This window comes from Molossus molossus, unplaced genomic scaffold, assembly GCF_014108415.1.
Source record: "Molossus molossus isolate mMolMol1 unplaced genomic scaffold, mMolMol1.p scaffold_m16_p_18, whole genome shotgun sequence".
Taxonomy (NCBI): domain Eukaryota; kingdom Metazoa; phylum Chordata; class Mammalia; order Chiroptera; family Molossidae; genus Molossus; species Molossus molossus.
This window is the reverse complement of record NW_023425353.1, coordinates 47,617,334-47,633,712: the sequence shown is the minus strand read 5'-3', so window position 1 is coordinate 47,633,712 and position 16,379 is coordinate 47,617,334. Positions and strand designations below refer to the sequence as shown.

Below are 16,379 nucleotides of genomic sequence, written 5' to 3'. Positions count from 1 at the left end.
AAAAATATCCTCAGGTGAGGATAAAAAAAAAAAATAGCCCTGGCCTGTTTGGCTCAGCGGTTAGAGCATCGGCCTGTGGTCCAGAGAGACCTGGGTTTGGTTCCTGCTAAGGGCATGTACCTCGGTTGCAGTTTGTCCCCGGCCCTGGTTGGTTGTGTGGGTGGCAGCCACTCGATGTGTCCCTTTCACGTCGATGTTTCTTTCTCTCACTCTCTTCCTCTCTCTCCCTCCCACTCTGTATGAATAAAAAATGGAAAAATGTCCTCGGGTGAGGATAAAAAAAAAAAGAAAAGAAATATGAAATTTGTTGAGACTTCCACAATTAAAAATCCTTTTGGGGGAGTTATATCATAATATCTAGAGAACATGAATAGTTAGGGCAAAGATAGTTGACCAATTGCCTGCATCCCGCCCCACCGCCATCAATTTAAATATTTTCTCTTTTTTATTGATTTTAGAGAGAAAAGGATAGAGGGAGATAGACGCATCAGTGAGAGAGAACATCGATTGGCCGCCTCCTGCATGCCCCCACTGGGGATCAGGCCCACAACCTGGGCACGTGTCCTGACCGAGAATCAAACCGGCGACCTCCTGGTGCATGGGTCGACCCTCAATCAGTGAACCACACCAGCTGGGCCACCACCACCAATTTAATATCCCAGGCAGATGGCTCAGCACTCCCTCCTGTGAACCCCTGACACAGCCTCAGAATCCTTAATATAATACTAATGGAAGCCGCCACCATTTTAAAAGAGTTGGTATCAGATAGAAACCTACTTATTGCCCTGGCCAGTTTTGCTCAGTGGTTAGAGCATTGGCCTGTGGACCAAAGAGTCTTGGGTTCGATTCTGGTCAAGGGCACGTACCTTGGTTGTGGTTCGGTCCCTGGCCCTGGTCAGGGTTGTGTGGGAGGCAACCAGTTGATGTGTGTCTCTCACATCAATGTTTCTCTCTCTCTGTCTCTCCCTCCCTCCCTCCCACTCTATTTGGAGGTAAATGGAAAAATATCCTCGGATGAGGATTAAAAACAAAACAAAACCTACTTATCCTAAATTATGTTCTGAAGATCTTTTAAGTATAATATTGTGATTATCTTAACTTTGTATTTATTTATTTTTTAATATAACCTTTTATCAAGATTATTAAAAATCCCATGTGCTGATCTCATCCCATGTATACTATTCAAAATCTTAATTATGGTAAAAGAACTTCATATCTTAATTTTATTACCATATTTGCTGTGACAAAAACATACCTTGAGCTGAAGCAGAACTTACAATAAATACAGTTGTTCTAGGGGAGAAAGAAAATCAAGTAACTATAAACGTATACCTAGGTTCATGTTTGTCAGGAGTAAAGTCTTTGAGGATCTGTGATCCATTTTATAGCTTCTTAGTTTCTTTTATTCATTCATCTCACAAATGTTTATTAGCCACCATCTATGGGACACACACCATTATTGATAATTTAGATCCATCAGAACAAAATAGGCAAAACCTTTTCCCTCTCCCCCATCTCTGGAGCTGACGTGGATGTTTTTCCTAGCAACCTAAAAACTCATAAAGGCATCTAGTTTTTTCTTTTTAATCCTTACCTGAGGATATTTTTCCATTGATTTTTAGATAGAGAGGGAGGGAGAGAGTGAGAGAGGGAGGGAGAGAGGGAGAGAGAGACACATCAATGTGAGAGAGACACATCCATTGGTTGCCAACTGGGGATCAAACTGCAACCAGAGTATGTGCCCCTGACCGGAATCAAACTCAAGACTCTTTGGTCCATAGGCCGATGCTCTGTCCACTGAGCAAAACGGGCCAGGGCAAGGTATCTAGCTTTAATAGCACAGGATTAGAATGTCACGTGGAATTCCTATAGCAGCATTAATATTTGCAGCTGTGAAATTAAACAGTGAGGTTGCAGTAAATGAATAGTGAGGAAAGAGTCACAAAATCAGGCACTTTCCCAGACAGTTCTCCCTTTCTTTAAAATTAGGATTTATCCTACCATGTAGGGATATAGCTGGTAGAAAATGTGAAAAGGAATGCAAAAGCGTTGTGAAAAATATTTACTGTTACATATAAATATAATCAAACTTTTGTTTTAAATCAGAAACCCTAATGATGAAAAATATAGATCTATCCGGATTGGAAACACAGCTTTTTCAACTAGACTCTTGCCCGTCAGAGGAGCTGTTGAATGTTTATTTGAAATGGGCTTTGAAGAGGTAAGTCTGTTCAAAGGTTTCTTCTCCTCAGTTCCTGTACAAAGCATTCATTATTGTGTTGATGGATAATTACCTAAATGAGATTATATTTTAAATCAATTGATCATTTTGGAACTCTGTGGAACTAGTTATTTCTTCACCTACTAAACATTTAAAAGTCACAATAAGTACACTGTAAAATCACAGTAAAATACAACAACTCTCTCATAGGGAAAATTCTCACAAGTGTCAATCTGAATTGGGAGATTAAGACATGCAACCCAAGGACAAAATTATGGCTCACTTAGACTATTAGCAAAAACCTAATTTGTGAGCACACGTGAATACTAATAAAGTGCAACCACCTGGATCAGTAAGAAATGAAAAGAGTAAACACAGAAAAGCTGAGTTTAGTTGCTGCACATAAGTTCTGTGTCAGGAGAAAAGAATCTCAGTGTGTTTTTTTTTGTTTTTAGGTCAAAAGAGAAGTATGTTGTTCTCATCTTCTGTCATCTTATGGCATAGTTTAATTTTATGACACAATGGAAGTAGTTATCAAGATACCATTTATAGTTTATAGAATACTGAGAGAAGTTGAACCAGGTTTTGGGTACTGAATAGTCAGTAGCAGTCAGAATTGACAAGGATGTAGAAATTGCTAAAGGGACATGCTGAGTTGCTATAGGATATACTTTCCTTCCTGCCTCTCTGCTTGCCACCGCAGATTCTGTTTCAGGCCCTGGGGATGTAGTGGTGAACTAGGTAGCTATGGATCTTTTCTTACATGAAGCTTGTATTCTATTCTAGTACGTTAGATAGACAGTAGACCTGAAAACAAAGATGAGTGTAAAGAAGAAAATAAGCCCTGGCTGGTTTGGCTCAGTGGTTAGAGCGTCGGCCTGCGGACCAGAGAGTCCCGGGTTCAGTTCCTGCTGGGGACACATACCTCGGTTGCAGTTTGTCCCCACCCCATTGGGGTTGTGTGGTTGGCAACCACTCCATGTGTCTCTCTCACGTCGATGTTTCTCTCTCTGTCTCTTTCTCCCTCTCTCCTTCCCACTCTATCTGAAGATAAATGCAAAAAAATGTCCTCAGGGTGAGGATTAAAAAAAAAGAAGAAAATAAGACCTGGTAATACAATAAAAAGAAAGTGTCGTGGCGGGCAGCTACAGAGAAAGAGTGGTCAGGGAAGGCCTCTGAGGAGATAACGTTCAAACTGGGACCTGTGTGACAAGAAGTAGTTCAGATACCCGAAACTCTCCGGTCAGAGTGTTTCAGGCAGATTCACCTGTGCAGTGGACTTCAGCGGGAGTAGCTTTGACACAGAAAATAGTTACACAGAGGCAGGCAGAGGCTGGGGCATGGGGTTTTGAGGACTGTGATAAAGATGTGGACTCCATTCTAAGTGAGATGGAAGCCATTGGAAGGTTTTAAACAAAGAAGAATGTTTTTTAAGATTACTCTAGTTCTTGTAAGGAGAATATTCTGGATGTTCTGGGATGGGGGCAAGGGACAAAGCAGGAAATGCAGATTTTTGAATCTAGTGACAAAAAAAGTGAGTGAATGACACCTGTACCGATTTGTTACTGTTGAAGTGTAGCAGAGTTGGTGGAATCAGATTTGCCTTCATCCAGCAAATAGGAGTGCCAGGTGGGGTGACCAACTGTCACAGTTTGTCTGGGCCTGTCCCTGGTTTCAGCATTGAACATCTTACATCCCAGAAAACCCCCCAGTCTCAGACAAACCAGAAGGTTGTTCACCCCAGTGCCAGGTAACAAGCCTTATTGAACCTTGTAGTAGTATTTGACACAAATGCAGTCACAGTTTCAGAAAATATGAACATGTATGATAAGACTAAACTGTACTTAAAGTTTCTGGCTGGCTTTGGACTTCACACCTCAGGACCTGTGTGAAGTAAATGTTTTCAGGGCTAAATTGCAGGAGGAACCAGTGGAGCTGAAACTGAACTCTACCACCAAAAGAAACGTGGTGGGCTTTGAGATGAACTGGGAATCTAAGACCTGTCCCCACACTATCAGCTGTATATTAAAATCCTGGGCACTTTGGGGCCCCGTCGTTTCTGAGACTGCATTCTTCTTTATGAAAATTCTGAGGAGAGTGACTGAGATCTGAACGGATATATGACCCATCAGCCTAGCTTAGTGGAATGGTTCTCACCAAGAACTATACCCACCCTCCATCTATGCCCCCATACTCATCCCAGTGAGGATGAGGCATTGGACAAGGGCAGTTTTGGTTGTCTTGGTGACGGGAAGATAGTAATTACCAGCATTTAGTGGGCAGGCAGGGACAAGGTTTGCTTAAAATCTGACATTGAGAATTGTCTCAGCAAAAATGCGTTGTGAAACATTGGTTTGTTAAATACTAGAATTCTCATTGATATCTTAAAATGTTATTCCATCTAGCCCTGGCTGGTTTGGCTCCGCAGTTAGAGCGTCAGTCCGCGGACCAGAGAGTACCAGGTTTGGTTCCTGCAAAGGGGTTGCAGTTTGTCCCTGACCCCTGTTGGGGTTGTGTGGGTGGCAACCACTTGATGTGTCTCTCTTACATCGATGTTTCTCTCTCTCTCTCCCTCCCTCTCTCCTTCCTGCTCTATCTGGACATGAATGCAAAAATGTCCTTGGGTGAGGATGGATGAATAAATACATAAACAAATAAAAAATAAACAAACAATTTTTAAAAATGCTATTGGATCTAGAACATTAAGCCTGTACTTTTTATTCTTTAATGAAAATATAGTGCTGTTGATTAAACCTGTTTGGTACAGACACTTTGGCCATAACCATATGCTCTATTAGAACTGGTGAAGAATGAAGGGAAGGGAGCCAAGGCATGAGCAGCATCTATGTTATCAGGGGCCTCTCTGATATTTGGCCTAAGACGTAGTGCCAGATACTTGTTCTGCTAATTTTTAATCGCTGTCCATGGTGTCAGCTATCTTTCTCAGTGCTCCTCCACTAACACTTACCGTAAGTGCCATATGATAAGAAAACAGAATGATTATTAAACATAGAGATCAGAAACCTCTATATTTGGCTTTAAACCAATGTCTAGTTTCTCTTCCCAGACCTCATCATAGATGTGAGATGGTTCCTTCTAATTTTGGGAAAATCATTGTGTTCCAGTTTGTGCTAATTATCATATAGATAATCATCACAACTGTAGAAATACTCCCTTTTGCTTGGCCCTTCTAACTGTAGACATGTGGTTTTTGGTCCCTGTTCAGTCTAAGATAGAGTCAGTGATAGCCTAATGATTAAGATCATGTGGTTTGAATCCTTGCTCTGACATTTCTGTAGCAAGAGGAAGGTCATTTAACTTCTGAGTCCTTGTATTTTCATATAAAAAGTGGAAATTAACCTAATGCCTATCTTTCAGACTGGTTGTGAGAATTACTTGAGATAATGTATGTAAAGTGCTTAGCACAAGGCTAAAACACACAAAAAATGGAAATACTCTTTTTGCGCTATTATGAGCAGTGTATGGAGCTTGCTGGCCTCTTTCAGCTTTTTTAAAAAGATTCATGTGGAATTGATTTTCATGTCATTATTGAGTAATGTCTTTCTTGGTTAGTTAATTCCTCTAGGTCTGCCATCACCAGGAAAATACGGTTATTCTCAATTGTGGATTTTAATTTAAATGCTTAAATCTACAAGTCTGTCGACTGCACTTTGTAACAACTGTTTTATATTATTTGCAATTAGTAGAATCACTGTTGTAACACTGCTGCTTCTCAACACCTTGATAATTAATTAAATATATTTTCATTTCACCTTTTGTCTTGTTTTGTAATTTGCTATTTTACATTTTGAGCTTTGTTATAATGTTTATTATATCTTGAAACACTCTGATAATATGGATATTTATTAAATGAATTGCTACATAAAGTATTGGATTTTTATTGTTTGATATTTTGTTTTGTTTGGACCAAAGATATGATCTTAGTAGGCTAGTGTATATCAACTTTTATTTCTCTAGTCCTTGGGACAGGTATTACTGTTAACAATCATAGTTTGAATTGACCATCAGGGTGTACTTTATGTTATCTTGGTGGAAGTGAAGCCTATGTACAGACTTCTAATCATGTAGCTGTTCTCTAAAGACTTGGTTTTGGAAGATTAAAAGTTGTTATATAACTTCTTGTTGGTCTTAGGTGACCACTGATCATTTTGTACAGCTGTATCTCTAGCATCATTATTTCATGGGGAATGTCATAGGGAACACTAGTATCATATACTTACTATTGCAGAGAAGATAGGTGTGTGCATATTTGCAACTGTTATGAGGCTTTGTGACTTATTCCTAAAAGATAAATATTTTTCTAAAGGTTCTTTGAGCTAATAAAATAGGCTTATCATTATATGCTAACAAAAAGACCAGTTTTCTTAATTTTCTGGTTTATGTTAGGGCAATACCTTTGTATATTTAAAAAGTGTCATAAGAAAACAGAATGGTTATTAAAATATTATATATTCTATAGTATTGGCTTCATTTATACATATATATAAAAGAATGGCTATCAGTATAAAGCAAAGGATAAAATTTTTCCTAATTTTGGAAATTCCAGGGAGAAACACATCTTATCTTTCCTAAAAAAGCTTCAGTGGAGCAGCTGCAAAAAATTCGTGACCTCATTGCCACAGAGAGAAGTAGCAGATTGGATGAATCAAATAAGAGCCACAAAGTAGAATTATCTCAGCAACCTGCAACCAGTACCCAGCTTCCTACAGCACTGTCTTCAAATCCTAATGGGTTAACCCAGCATGCAGGGAACAGTGAAGGGCAGTCATCAAATCCACCATCTGCTCCAATGGTAATGTTAGAATTAAACCTTCCTTAACTGTTTTTTATAAAGTGTTGAAACAGCAAATGCTTTAAAATATGTTATGACTTATTGTTGAATTGATGTCCCAGCTATTCTAATATATTCAAATTTTCCCAACTCCAAAAAATTGTCAAATTTGGGGGGAATGGCTGTCTTTTATTTATACTTTTAAATTTTAACTTGTGGTTTATTGCTAAGTTTTTTTGTTGTTGTTTTTTGTTTTTTTTCTTTTTTAAAAAATTTTTTTTCTTTATTGATTTTAGAGAGAGGAAGGGAGAGGGAGAGAGAGATAGAAACATCGATAAGAGAGAACACTGGCCGCTTCCTGCATGTCCCCCACTGGGGATCGGGCCCACAACCTAGGCATGTGCCTTGACCGGGAATCGAATCAGCAATTTCTTGGTGCATGGGTGGATGCTCAACCACTGAGCCACACCAGCCAGGCTATTGCTAAGTTTTATCACTTATAAAGTACCTGTACGTAAGTGCCTTGGTACTTAAATCAGTTACACAAGTTAGCATATAACCTAAAGAAAAGTAATGACCTTGTTGGACAGTAGTATGGTTGTCAAACAAGATTTCCTCTACTGCACTGATACTTCTGATCTAAATTTTACCTGCTGCCATACACTGTGGGAATTATTAATTCCAGCAACCCAACCATTATCATTGCCAAAATTTAATAAAAAATTCAGCGTCTTTAGATTTAAGGTAAATAATGCATTAATTTACTGATAGTGGTGGCAGCAAGTTAGTGACATTTAGTTATTAGCACATACAGACATGTGCTTCTGAAGAACTGAAATCAAAGTACTGTTGTCTTGCAGGCATTCTTGGTGCACCTAAATGATCTCATTTAATAGGAAATTGTCCTATTTACAAAAATCTCTTTGATATAGGTCCTTAAGTATTCTAAATTTTCACTATCAGAAAAGTGTCCATGAATTTTCTATAGTTACTTATCAGTAGCCCATTTAAACTCATATTCTCTTATTTTAATTTTTATAAAACACTTTGTCATTATCCTCCATATATCAAAACTTTATATAGAGTTGGTTATTAAATCTACTCTTAATTTTCTCCAGCTGAATAACTCCAGAGACTTTAACCTCATCTCCCTGATAGGCAAATGATGGGCAGTTATTCCTTTGTGTTGGGGCTGGGAAGGCCCAAAGCTTGTCTTTAAAAAATGAAGAATAAAGGTGGTAGGAACTGGTTGGGGAAGAGTCAGAGAGTTACTGTTCTTTTACAATTCTTTTAGAGTGGTTTCAAAACTATTTTTCATCTAGTATTAACTCTTGTAAGATATATTCTTTTGTGCCTTAATTGACTTATCTTAACCTTTAAGTCTTTAAAATATTTTCTACTATCATTAGTTTCTTAGCTAATGTTTGTTCATAATAATACTAAGTGCAGCTAGTGTTTATGAATGCTTCTGAGAAGCTGTTAATTGATAGTATTGGATCAACTAGTAATGATGCCAAGTGGCTGTAGGCATCAGATAAGACAGCGTACGTAAAAAGAAAGCTTTGTGGATTGTAAAAGACTTTAAAGGTTTGCCCTTGGTGATAATAATTCTTTCTGTATGTATCTGAGCTGCTTTATTCAGTACAAAGTTATCACAGAGTAAAAGAAAAGTGGGACTACTTAACTCTAATGGGACAGAATAGTCAGTCCATTCTATAAAATAGTAGCTTCCATTTTTTTTTTTTTTTTTAATCCTCACCCGAGGATATTTTTCCATTTTTTTGTACAGATAGAGTGGGAGGGAGAGAGAGGAAGGGAGAGAGAGAGAGAAACATCGACGTGAAGGGACACATCGAGTGGCTGCCACCCGCACGACCAACCAGGGCCGGGGACAAACTGCAACCGAAGTACGTGCCCTTTGCGGGAACCGAACCCGGGTCTCTCCGGACCGCAGGTCGACGCTCTAACCGCTGAGCCAAACTGGCCAGGGCCCATTTTTTTTATTGTACATCTTAACCAGTAATAAAATGTTGCATGCATAACCTCATAAATGTCTATTTACTTACAAATTATGTATTTCTATATTAATATGTTATGTACCTTATACAACATGTAAAAAATGAAAGAATGAGTCTGGCTGGTATGGCCCAGTGGTTGAGCATCGACCCATGCACTAAGAGGTCGCCGGTTCGATTCCCGGTCATAACACATGGCCAGGTTGTGGGCCCGATCCCCAGTGGGGAGCATGCAGGAGGTGGCCAGTCGATGTTCTCTCTCATCAATGTTTCTATCTTTCTCCTGTTCACTTCCTCTCTCTCTAAGAAATCAATAAAGGGGGGGAAAAAAATGAAAGCATGAGCCCAGCTATTTTAGCTCATTTGGTTGAGTATCATCCCATGCACCAGGAAATTGCAGGTTCGATTCCCAGTCAGGGCACATGCCTAGGTTGCAGGCTCAGTCTTCAGTAGGGGATGTGCAGGAAACAGTCCATTGATGTTTCTCTGTCTCTCCCTCTCCCTTTCTCCCTCCGAAATCAATAAAACCATATATATTTTTTTTAAAAATTAGAGAAATAAGTAAATCTGCAATGCACCACAGTGGATTCTTTTGTGCCCCTCTCTTGAGCACATGTATTCTTCCTTGGAACATAGGAGGTCTCCATCAGTTTTTCAGTTAAGGTTGATACAGAAACAGAATTAACCTCTTCCTTGATTTTTAGCACCTTTTCTTTTGAGTTTCCCAACTAAAGTGTTAGAATATATCTTTCAAGATTATCTATTTTCTCTTTTGTTGAATCTCAGTATTAAAGTGCACAATTCTAATTAGAGTTACTGAAAAGCATATAATGCATGAAGACATTTTATTTTACAAAATAGAGTTTTCCTGGAATAAGTAGTATTTTGTTAATGTTTGGGCTTAAGAAATCTATTTACATTTTCTGAATCTTCTTTAACTTTCTTCCTTTTTTTTTCCATTCCTAACCTGCAATTTAGATATAGTTTGAGGTTTTGTTTTTTTTTAACTCTGTTAATCACCAGAAAGCCTCTAGACATTACACCAATGGTTCTCAACCTTCCTAATGCTGCCACCCTTTAATACAGTTCCTCATGTTGTATGTGGGCGTATCTGCATGTGGGCGGACCCGCCTGGATAGAGAGTGGTGTCTCGGTTCCTAAGACCATCGGAAATATGTGTTTTCCGATGGTCTTAGGCAACCCCTGTGAAAGGGTCGTTCGACCCCCAAAGGGGTTGCGACCCACAGGTTGAGAACCACCGCACTACACTAAAATTTCATTTTACCGCCTAAACAAATTTAGAGTTTAGACGAAAAACTCTCAGACAGATGCTGTTAGCAAGCTAGTATATATCAACTCTTTATTTCTCTAATCCTTTACACAAAATTTCTTTTTTTTTTTTTTCCCTCACCCAAGGACATTTTCCCATCCCCTGTTTAGGTAGAGTGGGAGGGAGAGGAACAGAGAGAGAGAGAGAGAGAAACATCGACATAAAAGGGACACATCGAGTGGCTGCCACCCGCACGACCAACCAGGGCCGGGGACAAACTGCAACCGAGGTACGTGCCCTTAGCGAGAACCGAACCCAGGTCTTTCTGCCACAGGCTGACGCTCTAACCACTGAGCCAAACCAGTCAGGGCTTTTTCTGTGTTTCTTAAGGTAAACTCAGAATTCTGAAATTAGATCCACATTTGTGTGTATATATAATTTAGTTTTTCTTATAAAAATGCACATACATAAATATGTTTAATTTAAAAAGTCTGGAAAGCTATATACAGACATTTTAGCCGTAATTTCCTCTGAGTGGTGAAATTATAGGCAATGTCATATTTTTTATACCATTCAGTATTTTCTCAAATATTTTTTGCAGCATTTATAAGCGTTTTTCATAAGAAATAAAGTTTATTGAAGTCACAAGTTAATTAAAACTATCATTAGAAATCGATTAAACAGAACTTTAGTGTTTAAAAAACAGGTTCTAAATTTAAAAGCCACAAAAACAAAGAGTTGCATAAAGGTAGACAGAAGGCTAGTAGAATTGACAAGCATTGGTTCTTTACCAAGAAGGAATTTGTTGATCCAACTTCCACTGGTTATTATCACATGATTTGACAAAATATACACATTGTACTTCTTTTCTTATAAAGAATCTTAAATATATCTCATATTAGATACCAACGTAATTGGAATTCAGGTATGATTAGTGAAGAAAAAATCTATTTGATCTAAAGATACAGATTTCACATTTTAAACTTCCATTTGTACTTCAAATAACTTTAACTCTCAAGCCATTAACTGTTGCCTTATGTACATGGTTTCCCAGCTGCTGTAATCACCGTGCAATCAGCAAACTTGTGCTATTCTTTATGACTTAGTTTTGTTTTCTGGGTTTTTTTTTGGAATTGGGCCAATAAATATGTAAAGAAATAAGGCAAGAAAATAAACTTTATTGTTCAAGATTGTTTGCCATTAAAAACCACAGTGAATGAGGTAATTTCCAGATTGAAAATATTAAATTGAAAATAAAAACTTACTGGATAAGTTTTTACCCTCTCGGTAAATGAAAATCTGCTTTTAAGAAAAAATATAAAAGATGCCACTATAAATGCCTCATTTTTATAAGAATTCTTTCAAATAAAAAACGGAAACTTTTTTTAAAAAAATCTTTATTGTTGAATGTATTACAGATGTTCCTCATTTTTCTCCATTGACCCCCCTCCTCCCCACTCCTGCCCTCCTCCTGCCTTTCCTCACACCGTTGTCTGTGTCCATTGGTTATGCATATATGCATATAAGTTCTTTGGTTTATTTCTTCCCACCTGCCAACACCCTTCCCTTTGAGGCTTGTCAGTCTAGCAACCAATTTGTACTTCTTAATCTCTTCACCTTTTTCACCCATTCCTCCAACAAAATGTTCTCTATATCTATGAGAATGTTTCTGTTCTGCTGTTCATTTTGTTTGTAGATTCAACTGTTGATAGATATGTATTCATTGCCATTTTGTTTGTTCATATTTTTTATCTTTTTCTTCAAGAAGACCCTTCAATATTTCATATAATAATGGCTTGGTGGTGATGAACTCCTTTAGCTTTTCCTTGTCTGGGAAACTCTTTATATGGCTATCAATTCTAAATGATAGCTTTGCAGGATAGAGTAATCTTGGTTGTAGGTTCTTGCTTTTCATCACTGAATATTTCTTGCCACTCCCTTCTAGCCTGCAAGCTTTCTTTTTTTGAGAAATCAGCTGACAGTCTTATGGGAACTCCCTTATACTTATAAGGGAGTAACTAACTGCTTTTCTCTTGCTGCTTTTAAGATTCTCTCTTTGTCTTGAACCTTTTGCATTTTGATGATGATGTGTCTTGGTGTAGGCCTCTTGGGGTTCATCTTGTTTGGGACTCTCTGTGCTTCCTGGACTTGTATGTCTGTTTTCTTCACCAAGTTAGGGAAGTTTTCTGCCATTATTGTTTCAAATAGGTTTTCGATTTCTTATTCTCTCTTCTCTTCTGGCACCCCCAAGATGCGAGTGTTGGCACGCTTGAAGTTGTCCCAGAGGCTCCTTACACTATCCTCATTTTTTTGGATTCTTTTTGCTGTTCTGATTGGGTATTTTTTTTGCTTCCTTATCTTTTAAAACTATGGTTAGCTTCTTGGCTTTACCTATTCTACTATTGAATCTGTGTAAATTATTCTTTATTTCAGTTAGTGCCTCCTTCATTTCTGACTGGTCCTTTTTTATGCTCTTGAGGCCCTCACTAAGTTCACTGAGCATCCTTATAAGCAGTGTTTTGAACTCAGCATCTGTTAGGTTGCTTATCTCCATTTCGCTTAGTTATTTTTCTGGAGTTTTGTTCTGTTCTTTCATTTGGGACCTGTTTCTTTGTCTCCTCATTTTGGCTGCCTCCCTGTGTTTGTTTCTGTGTATTACTTAACGAGAGGTATGGGGCTATCTGATGCCACTTGTTTGAAAGAATTTAGGAAAACCTGAAGCAGGATCACAAGCCAATCATATGGTTATGGAAACTTTTTTTTTTATGTTTCTATATCAATTCTGATAAAGGAGCGTATTTCTCCCTGTTATGAATGTCCTGGATTTCTTTTTTTTTTATTTTTTATCCTCACCCGAGGACATTTTTCCATTTTTTGTTTAGACAGAGCAGGAGGGAGAGAGAGGAAGAGAGAGAGAGAGAAACATCGACGTGAAAGGGACACATCAAGTGGCTGCCACCCTCACGACCAACCAGGGCTGGGGACAAACTGCAACCAAGGTACGCACCCTTAGCGGGAACTGAACCCAGGTCTCTTGGGACCGCAGGCCGACACTCTGACTGCTGAGGCAAACTGGCTAGGGCTGCCCTGGATTTCTTATCACTAAATCATCAGGTTTCTTTAGTCATCTGTTGCCCTCATTCCTTCTGTTAAAAGGTGAAATGTGTCTACTCTTAATAAAGGCCAGTTCTCCTTCTGTGCCTGTCTGTATCCCTTCTCTTCTGTTCACCTTGTGATCTCACATAGATTGTGTCCAGTCTTGGGGATTCTTCTCAGTGGCATTTAAACCTTGCTTTAAGGCCAGTTTTCATCTAAGGTTGGACCATTAGTATCAGAATAACTTAGATGTGCAGATTCCTTTACATAACCCAGACCAGCTGAACCAGAAAGGGAGAGGGGGAACTTGGGAATCTGCATTTTTTCATAAGCAAATTAAAGTGCAAGAACCTTTTCTGTAAGCTTTCTTATCTTAGAAACAAGCACACAGATATCCCTGGATTCTGCATGTCCTGTATTTCTCACTTACTTTTTACAGCAAGTTTTACAAGTACCCTGTACTCATAGCTGCATCTCACATATTTGTCTAGTGGGTCTTCATATTTTGATTATATGTCCAGTCAATAAAATGTTTTCAAGCATATCCTCTTAAAATTGAACCCAGATTTGGCTGCCTGCCACAATGATAGCCAAACTCATGAAACGGGTGTTGGTGAGAAGGAAAGTGGTTTATTCAAGTGCCAGCAACTTGAGAAGACTGGACTCCTATCCTCAAAACATATCCTCAAAACCTATCTTAGCAACTCTTGGCAAGCTGAGTAGTTATACAGAGCAGAAAGGGAAGTGGGAGTAAGAGGAAAAGCTGAAGGGGAGTATTCTGCAGACTTGCAGTTCCTGCCTAGACTCATTCTTTCTGTTCTGATGTTATCTTTAAATTTGCATCAACCTGTCATCTGTGGTTTATTGCCAGCATCTGTGGATTTACTACCAGCCTCAGTGGATTTATTGCCAGCCACAGCATTCTTTACTCCTAGAACAGCCTGCTCAACTATAATGAGAACTTGGGCAAAGGTGAAGGCACAGGAATGAGTTTCACACTTCAAGAAAACACAGGATTGCCCTGGCCAAGTGGCTCAATTTGTTGGAGTGTTGTTCAGTACACCAAAAGATGGCAACTTTAATTCCTGGTCAGGGTACATACCTAGGTTGCAGGTTAGATCCCCAGGTGGGGCATGTATAGGAGGCAACTGATTGATGTTTCTCTCTCACATCATTGTTTCTCTCACATCATTGTTTCCCTCTCTTTCTCCCTTCCTCCCTCTCTCTCTTTCTAAAAGCAATAAAAACTTATCCTCAGGTGAGGATTAAAAAGAAATAAAGAATACATAACATTGATCACTAAATTGATAATGTTAAAGCATGGTTATACTCAATCTGTATTTCTTAATAAAGTATACACATGTATCTTTATGCCAATATGTTGTGTACATCGGCATAAAAGTGCATGTATATGTACTTTTCAATAAAGGAAAAATAGTAATATAAAAAAAGAGCCCTTCAAGATGTGTTAGCCCTGCAGTTTTCTTGTTTACGTGTGTTTGCATTATTTGTATTAGCATCAGTGGCTAGAGGTTTTTTGTAGCTTTCTTAATCTATTTTTTTTCTTACTTTATTGATTTTTTTTTTCATCCTCACCTTAGGACATTTTTCCATTTTTTTGTTCAGATAGAGTGGGAGGGAGAGAGAGAGAGAGAGAAACATCGACGTGAAAGGGACACATTGAGTGGCTGCCACCTGCATGGCCAGCCAGGGCCAGGGACAAGCTGCAACCGAGGTACGCGCCCTTAGCGGGAACTGAACCCGGGTCTCTCTGGACCGCAGGCCAGTACTCTAACCACTGAGCCAGACTGGCCAGAGCTACTCTATTGATTTTTGAGAGAGAGGAAGGGAGAGGGAGAGAGAGATGGAAACATCGATGAGAGAGAACATCAATTGGCCGCCTCCTGCACACCCACCACTGGGGAGTAGGCCCACAACCTGGGCAGATGCCCTGACCAGGACTCAAACCAGCAACTTCTTGGTGCATGGGTTGACGTTCAACCACTGAGCTACACCATCCAGGCTATTCTACTTCCTAAGTTCTTTTTATAGCCATTCACTTTTCTACCCACCCTAGTTTAAGACACCAGCTCTCTCAGGAGTTCTGCAGTCGTCCCCCATTGGGTCTTCTCATACCTGTTTTCTCCACACTACAGCTAGATTGATATTCTGATAACACAAATTGAAACATTTTACACCCTTGCTTAAGTCTTTTTCATTGTTTCCCATTACAATGGAAAGAGGTAAGAAAGATCCAGCTGCTTACCAACGCAACTCTGTTCTTGGCCTTCTCTACCATTTTCTTCTCTCTGATCCATCATTTTATACTAAATAGATCCCCCATACATATGTTCCCTAGCTATCTACATGCTGTTCTTTTGACAGGGATGATCTTTTCCTTTTCCTATTTACGAGCTGCTTCTCATCCTTTATATTTTACCACAAATATCATATATTCAGGGAATTCTAGGTTCAGAACCCTGTTGAAAAGGCTCATTGTTCTCATTACTTGCTTAAACTCTTACCAAACCTATGAGTAAATTGTCTGACATACCATTATATTCCCATTACCTAGCAAATAAAAAAGGTCATTAAATATTTGAGTAAATGAACATTGTTGTATCACTGTTTGTTTATGTATCCATGGATTACTTACTCTGTGAGGTTAATGCCCTTGTCTGTTTTGGTCTCTATTGTTTTTGACATAATGTGGTTCTATCATTCTTGTTGAATGCCTTCCCCCCTTAGACCATAAAGTGATTCATGTCTGTCTTGTGCACCCATCCCCAGTGCTTAATACAATACCTGACACTGAAATAAGTATTTGGCAAAGTTTTGTTTTGTTTTTAATTAACCTATACCTTTTAATATACATATTTAAGTCATTCATACTTTAGTTACTAACATATTTGAACTTATTTCTGACATTTTATTTTGTATTTTCCATGTTCTTGTTTGTGTGTGTGTGTGTGTGTGTGTGTGTGT

The 16,379-nt window shown here is 38.7% G+C and overlaps 1 protein-coding gene across 6 annotated transcripts in view; it reads left to right on the top strand.

Moving 5' to 3' along the window:
* Nucleotides 1-2,078: 2,078 nt before the first annotated feature.
* Nucleotides 2,079-16,379, top strand: part of NGLY1 (N-glycanase 1) — a 39,440-nt gene continuing 25,139 nt past the window's right edge. For 5 of the 6 annotated variants that reach the window (XM_036266179.1, XM_036266180.1, XM_036266181.1 and 2 more), the window contains exons 1-2: nt 2,079-2,221; nt 6,789-7,034. In XM_036266179.1, coding sequence (XP_036122072.1) covers nt 2,207-2,221; nt 6,789-7,034 — 261 coding nt within the window. In that variant the 5' untranslated portion in view covers nt 2,079-2,206. The remainder of the gene's footprint in view (nt 2,222-6,788; nt 7,035-16,379) is intronic. The other variant, XM_036266183.1, reaches the window with a different exon arrangement.